At 33.9% G+C, this 15788-nt stretch overlaps 1 protein-coding gene across 1 annotated transcript; it reads right to left on the bottom strand.

Annotated features, from left to right (window-relative positions):
• Positions 1-1539: 1539 nt before the first annotated feature.
• LOC142975470 (integrin alpha-PS3-like) lies at positions 1540-14510 on the bottom strand. Its single transcript, XM_076118324.1, has 21 exons — positions 14276-14510; positions 13261-13457; positions 12542-12755; positions 11756-11867; positions 11223-11390; positions 10592-10702; positions 9806-9894; positions 9164-9385; positions 8712-8829; positions 8223-8396; positions 7505-7687; positions 7084-7208; positions 6439-6505; positions 5697-5844; positions 4843-5193; positions 4447-4531; positions 4180-4242; positions 3793-3919; positions 3358-3436; positions 2943-3063; positions 1540-2418 (listed from the first exon to the last, which is right to left on the bottom strand). The coding sequence occupies exons 2-21, from the start codon at positions 13416-13418 to the stop codon at positions 2284-2286; spliced, it is 2850 nt and encodes a 949-aa protein (XP_075974439.1). The 5' UTR covers positions 13419-13457; positions 14276-14510; the 3' UTR covers positions 1540-2283.
• Positions 14511-15788: the final 1278 nt, after the last annotated feature.

A 15788-nucleotide genomic window follows, 5' to 3' on the forward strand; every position in this document is an offset into this window, starting at 1 on the left:
CGACGGATATTTAGTGCAGCCAGCCAACTGTAATTAGCTGAAAGTAAATAGTGCAAGTATTGGAAATGGAACAATAGGTTGGAATTGTCTGGAAATAGTTGGAAATGGTTGGAATTAAACCGTTTTGTGGTCTTGTTGTATGTCACTGTGTATTGGTATTGTAGTTTGTATTTGTTGATGGGTTGTGGAGTTATATTGAAATACACGTAATTTTTCCAGTGCTATTGCAATCTAAGGGCTGCGAATATTAATCTGACGATGTAGTTAATGTTTTCTTATACTTATCTGTTTTTAAAATTTATTTTTTAAGTTAACAAGATTGTTATACCCGAAAATATAGGCAGAAGTGTAGAAGATATCTACATTTTTAGCAATGAATATTGTTGACCACGTGTGATAAAGCCTATTGCTGTAAACCCAAGCAAGCTACCCAACTCTGGGCAGTTGAGTTTTTTTTTTCGATTTATTTTATTATTTTAATAGAAATTAGTAATGCCCAAAAGCACTTTGCCTGATCAAGGAACTCGAATCCAAGACCTCGCGATCAGCAGTTACACTTATTGTTACTCTTACAAAAAAATACATACGAGCAGAGCTGCAGACATAAGCTAGTCTTGAATAAAACATCAATTTAGATGTATAGAAACGTCGAATCTAGTTCACGGATGAATCTAAATTGCGAGCTAGCTCTTATCTCAGCGAGGTGGGATCTGGAGTCTGTGCCAAAACGGATGCTGCACCCTCAAATACCCGGATTCACGGTAGATATGTAAATCACATATTGAACTAATAACGTCCCGGTTTGAATCTAGTCTGACATACATTTTAGTAGTATTGGCTAGGAGTATTTTGGTTAATAAGATCTTTTTTTGTTACTACCTTAGTTAGCAATGTGATACAAATTTCCAGTAATTATAAATTATTGTACAGTAAAATACTTTAATTCTTAATGTATAATAGAATACGGGAATTAACGCGAACACGCATTTTACCTTAAAATGCCTAACGATTCGGCGCAAGTTGCACTCGCCGTGGTCGCAGGCTGACAGACTTTAATTCTTGTGTACTGTTTTTTTTTCTGTTTATAGCCTGATTTGCATTAGATATTACCTGTTTGAGAAATTCATCGCATTCAGGGGGTTTTAGGGTCGGTTCATATCTGACGAAACATACGTCGCGTGTGGTCACGTTACACCAACACACAAATATGTGGAAAAGCACACGACGGTTTACACTCAACGGATGATGCGTCGGCGTCGGCGCGAAGCCCATACTAATTATAAATAAATAAATATCATTGGACAATTCACACGGTCATTTGATTCCAAACTAAGCAGAGCTTGTACTATGGTAACCAAATAACTGATAAACATACTTATATACTTCTAAATACATACTTATATAGATACATTAACATCCAATTATGTTACACCCGCCGCATATTTCGTCAGATGTAAATCGACCCTTAGCTTTTACATTAATTTTTACTGTTAATTTACTTAGGAGACAAAAAAGATATTAAAAACTACGCAATAATTTAATATTACTATTTATGTTTTCTAGTTATATAGTACCTAATACATAAAACTATATTTCAAAATACATACTTACATCTAGATTTTCTTATCGCAATTACATGATATGAGATCAATAATTTTAAAGATAAATAAATGTTCCGTAATAATATAAATAATATTTCATCTATAAATACTTTCATATTTACTATTTAGGAGAAAGAACAGTAACATAATCTACATAAAATAATAATAAATTTAACCCATTAATGTCCCACTGCTGGGTAAGAGAATCCTCCCATAATGAGGGAGGGGTTAGGCCTCAAGTCGACCACGCTAGCCAACTGTGGGTAAGGATAATCTACATATCACCATCAAAGTATTTTTTATATATTTCTACTACCTATCTAATAATTTGGTACATTAAATTTTAATCTTTATATACCTATAATTCTTCTGTAAGTGTGTATGTCACTGAACTTTTCTTAAACAACTGGACCGATTTTGATGAAAATTTTTGTGTGTGTTCAAGGGGATCTGAGAGTTTAGATTCACAAATTCGTCCGCTGGACAATGTTTTTTTTAATTGACTTTTAATTTATTAGTAATTGTTGATTTTGGAATGTTATACATTGAATCCGACAGACGGCGTGTAGACAGGACAACGTCTGTCGGGTCCGCTAGTGCCTATATAAAAGGAAAATTCTCATTCTCCATTAATTTCTACCGTCTCACTGTTATATTCTTCATCAGTCATATCTTTACATCTTCAGTCTACATCATTAGACCCAAGTTCTTCATACACATCTTCGTCATCGGATGGCAAAACGTCAGATTCTTGCAGTAAGTCATTATCTTTCTCTCTTTGAAGCATCTCGTGGCGTTTCCTTAAGAAGAATCCTCGCTGTGAAGTAATAGTAATATAGACTTTAATTATCTGACCATGTTTTAAACATAGTTGAGCAAAAATATATGTCTTTTAAATTATGCTAGAAATGTGCATGCATTTTTATCATTTATTATATTATTATTATTATATTGCCCCTGGATTTTGTCTAAGAAATAAATAGATGGTATTACTATAAAGTGTAATCTATACTAATATTATAAAGCTGAAGAGTTTGTTTGTTTGTTTGAACGCGCTAATCTCAGGAACTACTGGGCCGATTTGAAAAATGATTTCAGTGTTAGATAGTCCATTTATTGAGGAAGGCTTTAGACTATATAACATCACGCTACGGCCATTAGGAGCGGAGTAGCAACGAAAAATGTTACAGAAACGGGGATAATTATGACCCATTAGTATAGATTCTCTCTTATGTGACGCAAGCGAAGTTGCGCGGGTCATAAAGAAATATAGTTTAATAGTAATATAATAATATTGTCTTTCAACGATTCTTTATGTCATAGTTCGGCCATATAACTTACTTTATGAAGAATCCACACAATGATTGATAGAAGCAGTAGTCCTATGAATATACACGGTACGACTATGTACCAAATAATACATGGTGGCTCCAGAAACATTGCTGTAGTCACTTCAAATGACCTGTAAAATTATGTAAAAAATGTTGATCAGATTTCCAAGTTCATAAAATAGCTTAATACACAAATGAAATGAAAGTGAAAGCATACTTGAAAACAAAAAAAAAATTCAACCGCTCATCCCCGAACCAATAAAGTACTTAAAAGTGGGATACAACATTAAACAAAAATATTTCCGACCCTAAGAATCTATTTATTATCGAAAAGGTACACGCGAGCCAGGCAACACGCCTGGCTCGCGTGTACCTAGCTAGAGTTGACTCATGAGTATTTTAAAATCGCGTGATGAATTACTTACGTTTGGTTATATCCATAGCTAGATTCAATCAGTATAGTAGAGGTAGCATTATACGTCATATTCCGTAATAAATATTCTCCTGTAACAACAACATATTATATAATATTCAAGACTGCCGAAATAAAACTTATATAAAGCAATCCCAGACGATTGGATTGTTTTTAATATAATAATATTAGTGGAATGTTTTAATGCTGCTCTTTCTAAAAAAGCTTTTTCCCGTTTTTACCTCCTCGAGGGCATTTCCGCAAATGCTCCCTTAGTGCCCCTCTACACTAAGACTTACTAAGAAATCATCATACCAAACAGTTTGCGTTTCAATTCAGTTGCGCTGGCCAGCCATTTCCTTTGCTTGAACAGTGCTCAACACGCTACCACGTGTCTAGATAAATTTCGTACTTTTACGCTGAGTGGTAAATATCTTTGCTTACTAACCTTCGATGCTCAGATCCATCAAGAGAGGAATTGACACTGGGAAGGAAACCTTTGCTGGTACAGACCAGACGCATTTGTATCCAAAATCTGTAATTATACAGCCTGCGATGTCGGCTGAAATATTAGTCTGAAAATAACAATACATATTACTTTATTAAAATACTAGCCATTTGCCCAGGCTTCACCCGGATTCGCTTTTGAACACACATACGATATGATAAAAGCCTTGGTGTCAAGAACCTTTCAAATGTGGAAAGATTTTGTTAAATTCATTGGTCCTTATATTTTTTTATCCAAGATTTGAACGTGAGTACCAACACCACCTACTAGTTAAATACGAAACAATGAATTATATTGAAATAATTAGAAGTAATAGTAAATATATACCTTATCAGGAATCCGTATGTGAACAACTAATGATGGACAATCCGAAGGTCCCAGATTAGTTATCTGAAATAATAACCATACATTAGATGAAAGCTCATGCATAGAGGAATTCATTTACAAATTTACAAATCATCATCATCAGCTTAAACTTTCTTTCAACTATAATTGGCTTCTGCCTCCAGTATCTTATATGAAGCCACTGCCTATCGGACCTCCACAGTCCAGTCAGAAACTTCTAATAACGTATGAAATAATAGTCGGACTTACTTCAAAATCATGTTTAAATACAACATTGGTTCCCGCGAATAAATTGTCTCTTAAAACCATCATAGTTGCATTTGGCATTGATTTTCTGAAATAAGTAAATAACATAACTTTAGCTTTTTAGATACGGGTTCTAAACAAAATTTTAGTCTTTTTGATACTTTAGTAACAATATTAAATAGTTATGAATTTTGTGGAAATGAAAATCTAGTACAATGATACGTTTTTCATAATAATATGAATATCAAGACAAATTACAGAATTTCCCGCAAAATAAAACAATTGCACATAAAAACAAACTATTAAAATCGTGAACCTCGTAACTCAAAGCAAAAACAATTTTGATCAAAAATATTTATTTTGTTTATTTGTAAACCATAGACATCTGTATAAACTTACCCACTAATACTTAAACTAGATTCAGGCGTAACTTGTATACTCAACTCCTTATAATTCTCATCTGTTATTTTCCTATTAAACCGATCACTAAGTTCTGCACTCACAACCAAGTCTTTATCAGTGACATTCATATTATACTCCAAGTCTACCTCCCATAAAATTTTCTCGTTCCTTGAGAATGGTTGAGGGAAGTCGCAGGACATCAGAAGGTCTTGGAACGAACAATCACTTGGTATTCTTTTGGGGTGCATGGGTAAAGAGATGTTGACTTTGATGCCATAACCTGGTTCTTCTTTATTGAGCACTGTGAGTCTGAATCCAAGGCTTTGATTACTTCCCGGTATGTAGGGGCTGAAACAAAAGATATTGGCTATTTTAAAAGTGGCTTCATTTTACTATCAAATTGTTAACCATATAAAAAAGTGTGTGTACTTATAATGAAACATAAATTGAATAATGATAAAATTTGAATGTTGTGTAGTGGAGACTTTTACAAAATAAAACAACAAACAGATAAAATATTTGTTAATTAAACGAATATCTCATCCATGTACAAATCAAAAGTATATGACACGGCAGCAACATGGTGGCCTCGACTGCATAAAAATCTTCAATACCTTACTACTAGAAATTGGCCCAAAGGCACAATTTTCTACAGTACTATCGATTATCGAGAAAAAAATTTGAACTATTTTTGCAAAAATAGTTCCAACGGCGCCCGCTAGTGGCGCTTATCAAATTTTTGAACAAAATGTCTTAATGGCTAGCCATAATTTGTCGATAGTTTGAGAATCGAATCAAAGTATAATGTTCAAAGATGACGGTATATTATATTCAATAGAATAATTACTTACTTATCCAAAGCCTCTAAAGTCATATGTAACCATGGATTACAGAACAGGTCTTCACCACAATCCCTCATCAGCTGTACTGGTACTTCAGTCTTCAGCAACGAATCATGAGACATTCTTGCAGCGTTCATTAGAAATGTTGATGAGCTTTCTAAAACATGAAACAACAGCTTTAGCCCACGACGTCATCCGCGTGAAAATACTCATTTATTTATTAGATTCACCAACGGTTTAAACAATAATACAAACAATATGAACTTAGCCTAGGGAACTTATCTAATTGCTTAACCAATTACAGGTGAATACAACATGCACATCATATATTATAATACATAATAACGAAAACAAAAAATATTATAAAATCTGTTGGAAAACTATTTAAATCTATTAAAAGTGTACGATAATATTAAATTATTTTCGCAATAAAATACATTTTTGACTATTTAAAGATATGTACATAAATACATACCTACGTAATTCACGCGTCTTAAACCCGAAGAAGTAGGCAGAAGTGAATGGAATATACCCAAGTATACCAAGACTTGTAATAGGGGGCGACCACGCTACCTAATTCCAAACTACTATCGAGGATAATATAAATAAGAAAAATACCCATAGCACTTTGTCCGACCTGGGAATCGAACCCGGGACTTCGTGTTCAGCGGACGGGTACACTAACAACCGCGCACAGTGTTTCAAACAGGAATAGAATATAAGTATTAATTTATTATATTGTTGAATTTACCTTTCATCAGTTCATCGGCTTCAAGTTCAAATATTAAAAGTATTGGCTTCAGTAGATCTGCAGTTTGCTAAAAAGATAAATAAATATTTTATTTAATACATCAAGTAAGCATAAAGAGATTTTACAAGCTAAATAATTTATCTATCAGCCTTGCCTGTCTTCTTGTTACATGGAGCGATTGATATAACGTTGAAATTCAGACAACCAGTCAGATTTCAAGCTTCTGACCCACCACACCCACACACACCACATTCGGACTTTCGGCAAGCGTAGCTTGACCTGGGAGATCGATGTTTTGATATAGCCGAGCTCTTTTATAAGCCAAATTATTTGTCGACTAGCTGACCCGCGCAACTTCGCTTGCGTCACTGAAGAGAATGGGTCAAAATTTTCCCCGTTTTCTTAACATTTTTCGTTGCTACTCCGCTCCTAATGACCGTAGCGTGATGTTATATAGCCTATAGCCTTCCTCGATAAATAGGCTATCTAACACTGAAATAATTTTTCAAATCGGACCAGTAGTTCCTGAGATTAGCGCGTTCAAACAAACAAACAAACAAACAAACAAACAAACAAACAAACAAACTCTTCAGCTTTATAATATTAGTATAGATTGGAAGAATTTATCTCTTATCTTTTACTTACGTTGACATAAATAGTTTTTTGGTCACATATTTCGTTGTCAGGTGAAGCTGTTATTGTGTACTGTGGATCACTGAGCATCACGGCTCGGTTGTCAGCAGGGTCGGTTTTTATATTTCCAATTAAATCTGAAACAAGTATTTCAATCAAATAAAATAATAGTATTTCGAATAATATTTTTGAGAGCTTGAAAAAGTCCGCAACCCGCACTTGGCCAGCGTAGTGTACTAATACTTATCATTTGACTAGCTTCTGTCTGTATTTTTGCCTGTATCTAAAAACTTCTCTTTTTGTAATTCAAATAATAAGTTAGACGTATATGTCGGCCAAAATTTATCAAAAACCATTCATCGATTCCTGTATATAAGAGTAAAAGCAAAGATATAACAAAAATTCGTGTTTATCATATTAGAAGAATACTTACTTAATTCAACATCAGATCGAAATTTAATAAAAGGTGCAGACACACAGAACATAGCAGTGAATGTTGTCTCATTGTGAGGTATGTTCACCGCGTTTGGTACCCGTATGAAAGCGGTCACACGCATGGTAGGAATACACCTGTATAGGTATGATGAGGCACTGTTAAATGCACCTATAGCCAGATCTGAAAGCAAGAAATAAAGAGGATTAATGGTATCGACTGAAAAAACATCTTTGAAAATGACAGGAAATATTTAAAATTTACGTTTTGTCATAGGTAAATTACATAAATAAGTCGAAAACGAATTAAATCTATTACAGTTCCACCGATATCCAAGAAAGAGAGAGAGAGCAAATGATGCGTTAAAATACCAATAGCAAGATGAGTAAAAAAATAACAAAGTCTTGGACACGAGCGGCATAGAACGGGGAAGATTGGCGAAAGCGGGAAACATAAATATGCATATTAATGATTATCTCACTGCTTGGCCCGAGTCAGGCTCCGGTAATAAAAGGAAGATTAAGCCTCGGTCTATCACGTTGACCCACGTGGAGGATGGGGACGTAAATATGATGATTAATGTAACTATTTCAAAAGATTAAAGTAATTTGGATTGCATAAGACGTCCTTAGTGCGGAAATTGTTGATTAAAATTCACCAGGGCACCATCGTTGTCAATACACAAAAAAAACATACAGAGTATTATTAAAATTCTTACCATTGCATTGATTATTATCTACATCGAAACCTTTAGCTATCGACCAGCCAAAGCCTCTTGCATCAGATGGCTGGATTCTTTGAACATTGTCTTTCTTAAAGCCTCCAGCGTAACCCATGTAAATGTAAACTGCTCCAACACCATCGTCTTCCCAAGGTGCTCCTATAGCTATGTCTGGAATAAGATCGTCAACAATTATTTTATTGAATTAATACAAAAGACCCCGAAAATATTAATTTTGTTGTAATTTTTATAACTCCACTACTAGACCATCGATAGGATCTCATAGTTTGTATTTTTGTTTTTAATATTTGTGCGATCCACAAATAGTTGTTTCTGGTCTGATTGTAATTTGTGATAGTTTGTATGTCTGTAAAAGTACTCGCGACAGGAAAAAAGTCTTAAATTCTTAGTACGGGAGTTGTCTTAAAGAAAACAAAACAAGTTAACTTTCCATTTTAGTACGACAAGAGACTATATAGTATTTACCTCGGAATCCATCACCGTTGACATCACCAAGATCTGCTATCGCTGTTCCAAATCTTGCACCATCAGCCTCAGAGCCTGTTACAAACCCAGAATCTTCTAAAACGAAACCAGATGAGGTCTAGGGAGAAAATAAAAAAATTGCCCAATTATATTAATATTGTCGCTACTAAAAACACGGCCATTTTTTCGCAAAAGCTTCTGTCAGCAATGTTAAGAATACTTTGTTTCAAATTTTTATTTAATAAGGTCTTTTGACTCCTTGAGTTTAAGTGAGCCCCATAACAAATTTTACGTACTTACGAAAAGATAAAACCATTCATATTATTATGTAAGTTTTTGAGTACAAGATTTATCCATTCATACTATCCATTATTATATCCATCCAAATAATCATACTATCTCTAGCGTATTTTTTTGAAGTTAAGCTTTGTTAAACTTTAAAACTAACTTACCGGCTTAGTAATATAAATGAACACAGCTCCTTGATCGTATGGAAGAGCCCCATCATTTTTGACGAAAGTCGGAGCTCCTACAAGTAGATCATCCAGTCCATCATTATTGATATCCGTGCGACAAAGTGTTGCTCCAAAATATGATCCTGTTTGAGGTCCAATAAGCTTGGCTTTTATATCCAATGGATCCGTTTCTCCAATAGGTGGTTTGAATAGCAAAACCTGGGGAAATAAGATGAGTAATTTTTATTTGAAGTTGTAATTATGCCACCATCAAGTTAATTCTGCGGGCTTATCATGTATCTCAGTCGATAGCTAGTGTACATCAAATTGATGGATTCAGTACATTGCTGCTTTGACTTTTATTTTGAGAAGGCAATGTAAAGCATAGTAGCTTAAAATAGTTATCAACTGAGATACTTAATGGCTCCCCGGCGAGTTTTGATTCGTTTCGAAAAATACTGTGAGTAGATAGATTTCTAAAGCCTCATATAAACATTTCATCGTGGTTTGTATCTTACTATAAGAATGTTTGATTTAAAGTAAAATTACCCCGTAAAAATGGGACACACATGAAGGAAATAACATCGATTGGGATAACAGTAAGGTGCAACTGATAATAAAAGATATTCGGAAATTTACCTTTCCACGAGCTAAACTAGACCGAGGAGCACCTGCAATATAAAGTACGCCACCATTTTTCTCAAAAGTGCCAGATTCAACGCTGTATCCTGAAATAACCATTATCAATCAATGTATAGAAGATATAGGTTTGATATAAAATATAAACCTCAACCATTTGGGTTTAAGAAAATGTATTAAAATAATAGCGTCCATATTAAGAATTACCTATGTGTCGCAACTTTTACTATCGTGCAAACATCATACACAAAGCAAAGATCCGAAACAGGGAACGCGCAAATATTTGTTTTGCGTGGAATCGAACCCACGAACGCCCAATGCGTGACGGCCACTGAGTATTGCGCTAAGTTAGCTAGTCAAATTCAAAATATTCACATTTTTATGCAACATTCCTGTTCATACAATGACAAGGCAATACCTTTGCCGAAAGAGTGAAAAACAACCATTATGAAAAGGAAATATGCCTAAAATATGGTTTACTAGAGGCCGCCCGCGACTTCGTCGCTTCCCGTGTGAATTCCGACCCCTCGGGAACTCCGAGATAAAAAGTATCTTATGTGTTATTATGAATTTCATCTGAATTTCATCGTAATCGGTTCAGTAGTATTTGCGTGAAAGAGTAACAAACATCCATACATACTCACAAACTTTCGCATTTATAATATTAGTAGGATTGTTTTGCATTTATTTGTTTTTTTTATAGCAAAATTTTGCAAACCGTTTGTGCTGTTTTATTATCAAGGATCATTTTATATGATAATATAAGTCATATACTTGAAATCTTACCAAAATAATCATCTGGTTCCAATTCCCTTGTATAGTAAGGATTTGCTATCGGTTGTGGAGTTGTAAATGGAAGGGTGTCATTTGGATTAAACGTATAAGTCACGATACCTCCTGAAAATAAAAACATAAAAATAATTACAACTGTAGGCGTATAAGATAAAACAATCTTACTGATCGTGTCGGTTTGGGCGTCCTTAGGGTTATGAGAGAATAGCGGTACTTTATCAATTCAATAGCTTTTTTTTTTAATGAGTTTGAACGCTATCAATTAAATGAATACCGCTAAATATACTTAAGAAACCGGGGGTTAAACACTTTAAGCAAACTCCTGCACAATTGACTGGTTTCAATGAAACTGGCCGCCGTAGCCAAATATCAGTGTGAAAGAGATAATAGCGTAGGTGTTTGTATATTTGTAGACGTTGTACAAGTAAAGATATTACTGTGTGCGAAAAAGTCCTTTCAAAATCTTTTCGTGATTGATAAATAATATATGCGTTACGCCTGTACGCGGTTGTACTGTGTGCATTGTAGTAACAGTACGAATTCGTGCGAATCGTGCTACTTACAATCAAATAGCACAGAAGTCTTGAAACAGAAACTGGTGAAGAACCAGCCCCTTTTCACTAACCTGTCCACTGCAATAATCCTGGAGCTCCCATGACCACGGTGTTCATCTTAGTAACGGCCATGGAGAAACCAACTTGTCCATGAGCGTAGTAGTACAGGTGCGTTTTACCAGATCCATATTCTGGTCTTAGACCATCTGTCACGAATGCTTGGTGACTGCTTCTACCTTCTGGTGTAAAGAGAAATGGTTTAGTTTTAACGATATTCTGATAAAATATGTCATATAAAATCTATTTTCTTTTAACTTTGTAGGGTTGTTCATTTGTTCTCTTTGTTCGATTCACTTTTCTCAGTTTTTTTATAAGACAAATCCTTCACAAAAAAATTCTCTCGTGTCCCGGGGACTTTATGAAACTTACAATCAAAGGACCCAAAGAACAATCAGATCCGAAAAAAATATTTTTAGATCGCACTAATATTATGGGATTCAATCGAACCTACGACCTTCCGACGCACAGATGGGACGAATATCCAGAAAGAGAAGAAGAGAGAGAGAGAGAGAGAAATAGAAAAAGATAAAAGAGAGTTACTTACCATCAGCCAAAGGGTTCAATATTCGATTCCTTCTTGGTGACAAAAGATAGGTCGCTCCATGCATTAGTAAGTTCTTTGAATCGTATTGTGTTTTTGATCTTGGTGCCGATACCTAAAAAAAACAATGCTCTTTTTCAAATAATAAACTAATTGGTAATAAAACTATCCTATACAGTCTTACACTTAAGTAAATTTTCAGACATCACAATTTATATCAAAAGTACGTGTATAAATTAGGTGCTTAGCAAAAAATAAAAAAGCTCGGCACCAATTAAGGAACATGATAATCAGTAAACGTACTTGTCTCTTCTCTTTAACCCATGACTGTCCCACTGCTGAGCAAGGGTTAACATTACTGTCCCACAGAAATATTATTTTGTTTTGTTTTAAAAAAGATAACTCCTTAGCTAAGAATTTCTCTTGAGTCGCTGGGACAAACAAACGAACAACGAACACAAAGTGCAACCTGACCCGAAACCGTTATTTTTGAATCGCACAAATATTTGTTCCGCGGGAGATGCAATGGTACCGGCATGGCGACCTAAGCCACGGAATCAGTCAAAATTAGGGATTGCAATCCGGTCCACCGGATCCGGTGTTTGTATTTGAAATATTTTCGTTAAGTGAGATAATAATTAGTATGCTCTCCTCTAGTAGGTAGGTACTTACAAATAATTACATTAATAACTGAGACCGATTATTTGAATACTTAAAATTATTATATCTTAATTTCATTTTAATTTCGTCGGACCGGATTGCAATCCCTAGTCAAAATATTCTACTTACCAATAACCGATCATTTGAAACAGATTCCATGGATGCACCAAACCACATGTCTCTCCTCAAGTCGTAAGGGGTCATTAACCTGCTTTTCTGAAACCTGGAGCCTAAATGCTGGCACGATACATTTCTGACGGCCAGTTCTTGAAGGGAACATATAAATACCAGTCCAGTCGGTTCCTTTACTCTATTGGTTGCTTTCGGTGCACCGACGTACAGCCTGTTTGATTAAAAGGTTTGATAAAAGGTCAATGTTTTTAACAAATGATAATTATTGTATCGTGAAAATGTGGTGTCGCGTGCGATAAATATGGACGTTATATAATTTGTGGATTTTGGCATAAATTTAAGGATGTGTCTCTGAAATATTTCTGTTGGACTTTAGGACAAAAAGAACATACACAGAATTGAAAACTTCCTCTTTTTTTTGTAGTCGGCAAATTAATTGAAGGTTACAACGTAAACTTTTAAATTAACAGAGTATTAATATATAAGCTCAAATGGGGCTGAGAACGAGCTGATTTTTACTTGAGTTAAATGTTGACTAAAATTAACTCTTTAAGTTAACCTCACATTAAAAAACTACATAAATAAAAATAATGTAAAAAATAAATCTCTTTTAAAACAATATAACGTTAGTACTGTTACTCTAGTCTCTGCCTACCCTAAAAGGAAGAAGTCGTGATTTTATGTATGTATGTTATATAAAGTAAATAGTACTATACCCCTCCGGTCTTAGTAATGTTGAAAATCCAAAATATTCATTCGACAGTCCATTTTTTTCCGGAATAAATTTTATATTTGTATTTTCGTGAAATACAAAACTTTGAAAAGAATACCGTACAACAAAGCATAAAAAATATAATATTGTATCTCTGGCCATTGTATTTTTGTTGAATTAGTGTGTTTTTGTTACTAATACCTGAAAAAAAAATACTTAACTTAATTTCATTATACTTAATTTATTTAAACTATAAAACTATCATCTAAATAAAATTGGTGGTTTGCTTTTTACGTTATCAAAAAATGCCTGAACACTTAAACTTTATCACATATCATATCTATGACATATGGCTTATGTTAAACTATGATTTTAACAAAGTAATTGTCATTTGCAGTAACAGTAAGTGGAATTATTTTGAGGAAATCTACATACTACTTACTACTACTACTACTACATACTACTTTTTCATTCAATGTATTTTCGAGAGTCCCTTATTATTGTTCCGGCGTTATAAGTGCCTACTTCATTTGAATTAGGTATCCTCGACAGTATATTATTATAAGAATTTAAATCTAAGTCTAGCTTTAGTTATAGATCAATCTCTGTCTTTTCTTTTGAGAATGGTTTCTTAACAGCATTATAGCCTAGCATAAGTTTTCTATTGTAAGACCTAGACCTAAGTACCTATTGTGGAGAGAAAATAAATATATTATTGACTAGCTGACCCGCGCAACTTCGCTTGCATCACATAAGAGAGAATGGGTCAAAATTTTCCCCGTTGTTGTAATTTTTTATACTGGTACTCTGCTCCTATTGGTCGTAGCGTAGCGCATATATAGCCTATAACCTTCCTCGATAAATGGGCTATCTAACACTGAAATAATTTTTCAAATCGGACCAGTAGTTCTTGAGATTAGCGCGTTCAAAAAAAACAAACAAACAATCAAACAAACAAACTCTTTAGCTTTATAATATTAGTATAGATTATAACAATGACTAAAAAAATAAATACATACATGCACTTAGTTCACTTCATTGAAAATTGTCTTTTAATCAAACATTAATAATTTTACTGTAAAAATAAATCACTTAAACATTACTTTCCTTTGCACAGTCAGGCTTAAACTGTCATCACTGTTATTAAAAAAAATATTTACTTAAACTTAACTTTAAAATTTTAAAATGCCTATTAAATGTATCCCAAGACACTGTTTTTTCAACTAAATTTGTACAGTAGCAAGTCAAACTGCATTGTACGAATGCATTACATTACTGCAGCCCAACTTTAATATTAGTTTATATTTACAATGCATTAACAAATGAGTGGACAGATAATTAACTCCTTCCATATTACTCATCTCTCTCGCACCTATTGTTTTAAACATAAGTGCGAGAGAGAAAGAGTATCTCTCCCGTTATCTACTCACTTTCCTGGATACAATTGGGGTTAATGAAGCTTTCTATTATTAAAATAACACTTAAAATGGGTTAACTGTTCGACATATTAACAGAAATTTGGGCTTTCCTACAATTCTTACAATTATTGGCACTTAGAAGTTTTTTTTTGCAAAATGTTAAACTACGAAACTACTTTTTTTAAGCTTTTGTTTTTTTTTTGTATCTTATTAATATTCGTTCAAGTTTAAAAAGCGCATTTTTTTCATAAAATTTTCAAATATTGGGTTAGCTTATCGCATGTCACCTAACTAAAGTCTGCAACTGAGTATATCCCAAAAAAAATTAAAACACCTTTTATCACTTTGGTTGAGCTGGGTATCGAACCTACGACATGATCACTTGACAACCACCGGGATCGACTCTTTACGTGCCCTCTGAAGCTATCACGGTCACCCATCTATAATAATGACCGCGTCAGGAGTTGCTTTACCCTCAGATGCACGTCTCAATATGACTAATAGAGTATAAAACAAATTGTTATATTTTTTAATACAAATGCTCATTATATTATAATATTGTAAGTAATGGAAGCTGTGAATGACTCATGTTATCTCACTTCCCGCGCGAGATAATGATTTAAATATCATTGAGTCTTTGTTGCTGTGTTTACAATACATTGTTTTTAATAAAACCATTCTTTAGACTATTATCTTTGTCAAAAAATATCTTCTATCTGACATTTAAAATTACTCGACTTTGTGTAAAAACTATCATATATTTTAGTTCTTGTAAAATACGCTAGGGACGCTGATCGACTTCAAAAATAAACGAAAAGGTTGTCAGTTCGTTTTTCTCACGTTTGTTGCCTCCAAATTTCTTACTGGTTGAATAGTTTGGTATGAAAGGATCGTTACATACATATATGCAGGTCATTATTACAAGTGCATTGTAATCTATGTATACTTATTATAAAATTTTAGAGTTTGTTTGCTTGGTTGAACGCGCTATTCTCAGCAACTACGGGTGCGAATTGAAAAATATGTTAGTCTTAGATAGCCTATTTATTGAGGAATGCTTTAGGCTATCTAACATCACGCTACGACCAAAAGAAGCAGAGAACCAGTAAAAAAT

This window comes from Anticarsia gemmatalis, chromosome 9, assembly GCF_050436995.1.
Source record: "Anticarsia gemmatalis isolate Benzon Research Colony breed Stoneville strain chromosome 9, ilAntGemm2 primary, whole genome shotgun sequence".
NCBI classification, from domain to species: Eukaryota; Metazoa; Arthropoda; class Insecta; order Lepidoptera; family Erebidae; genus Anticarsia; species Anticarsia gemmatalis.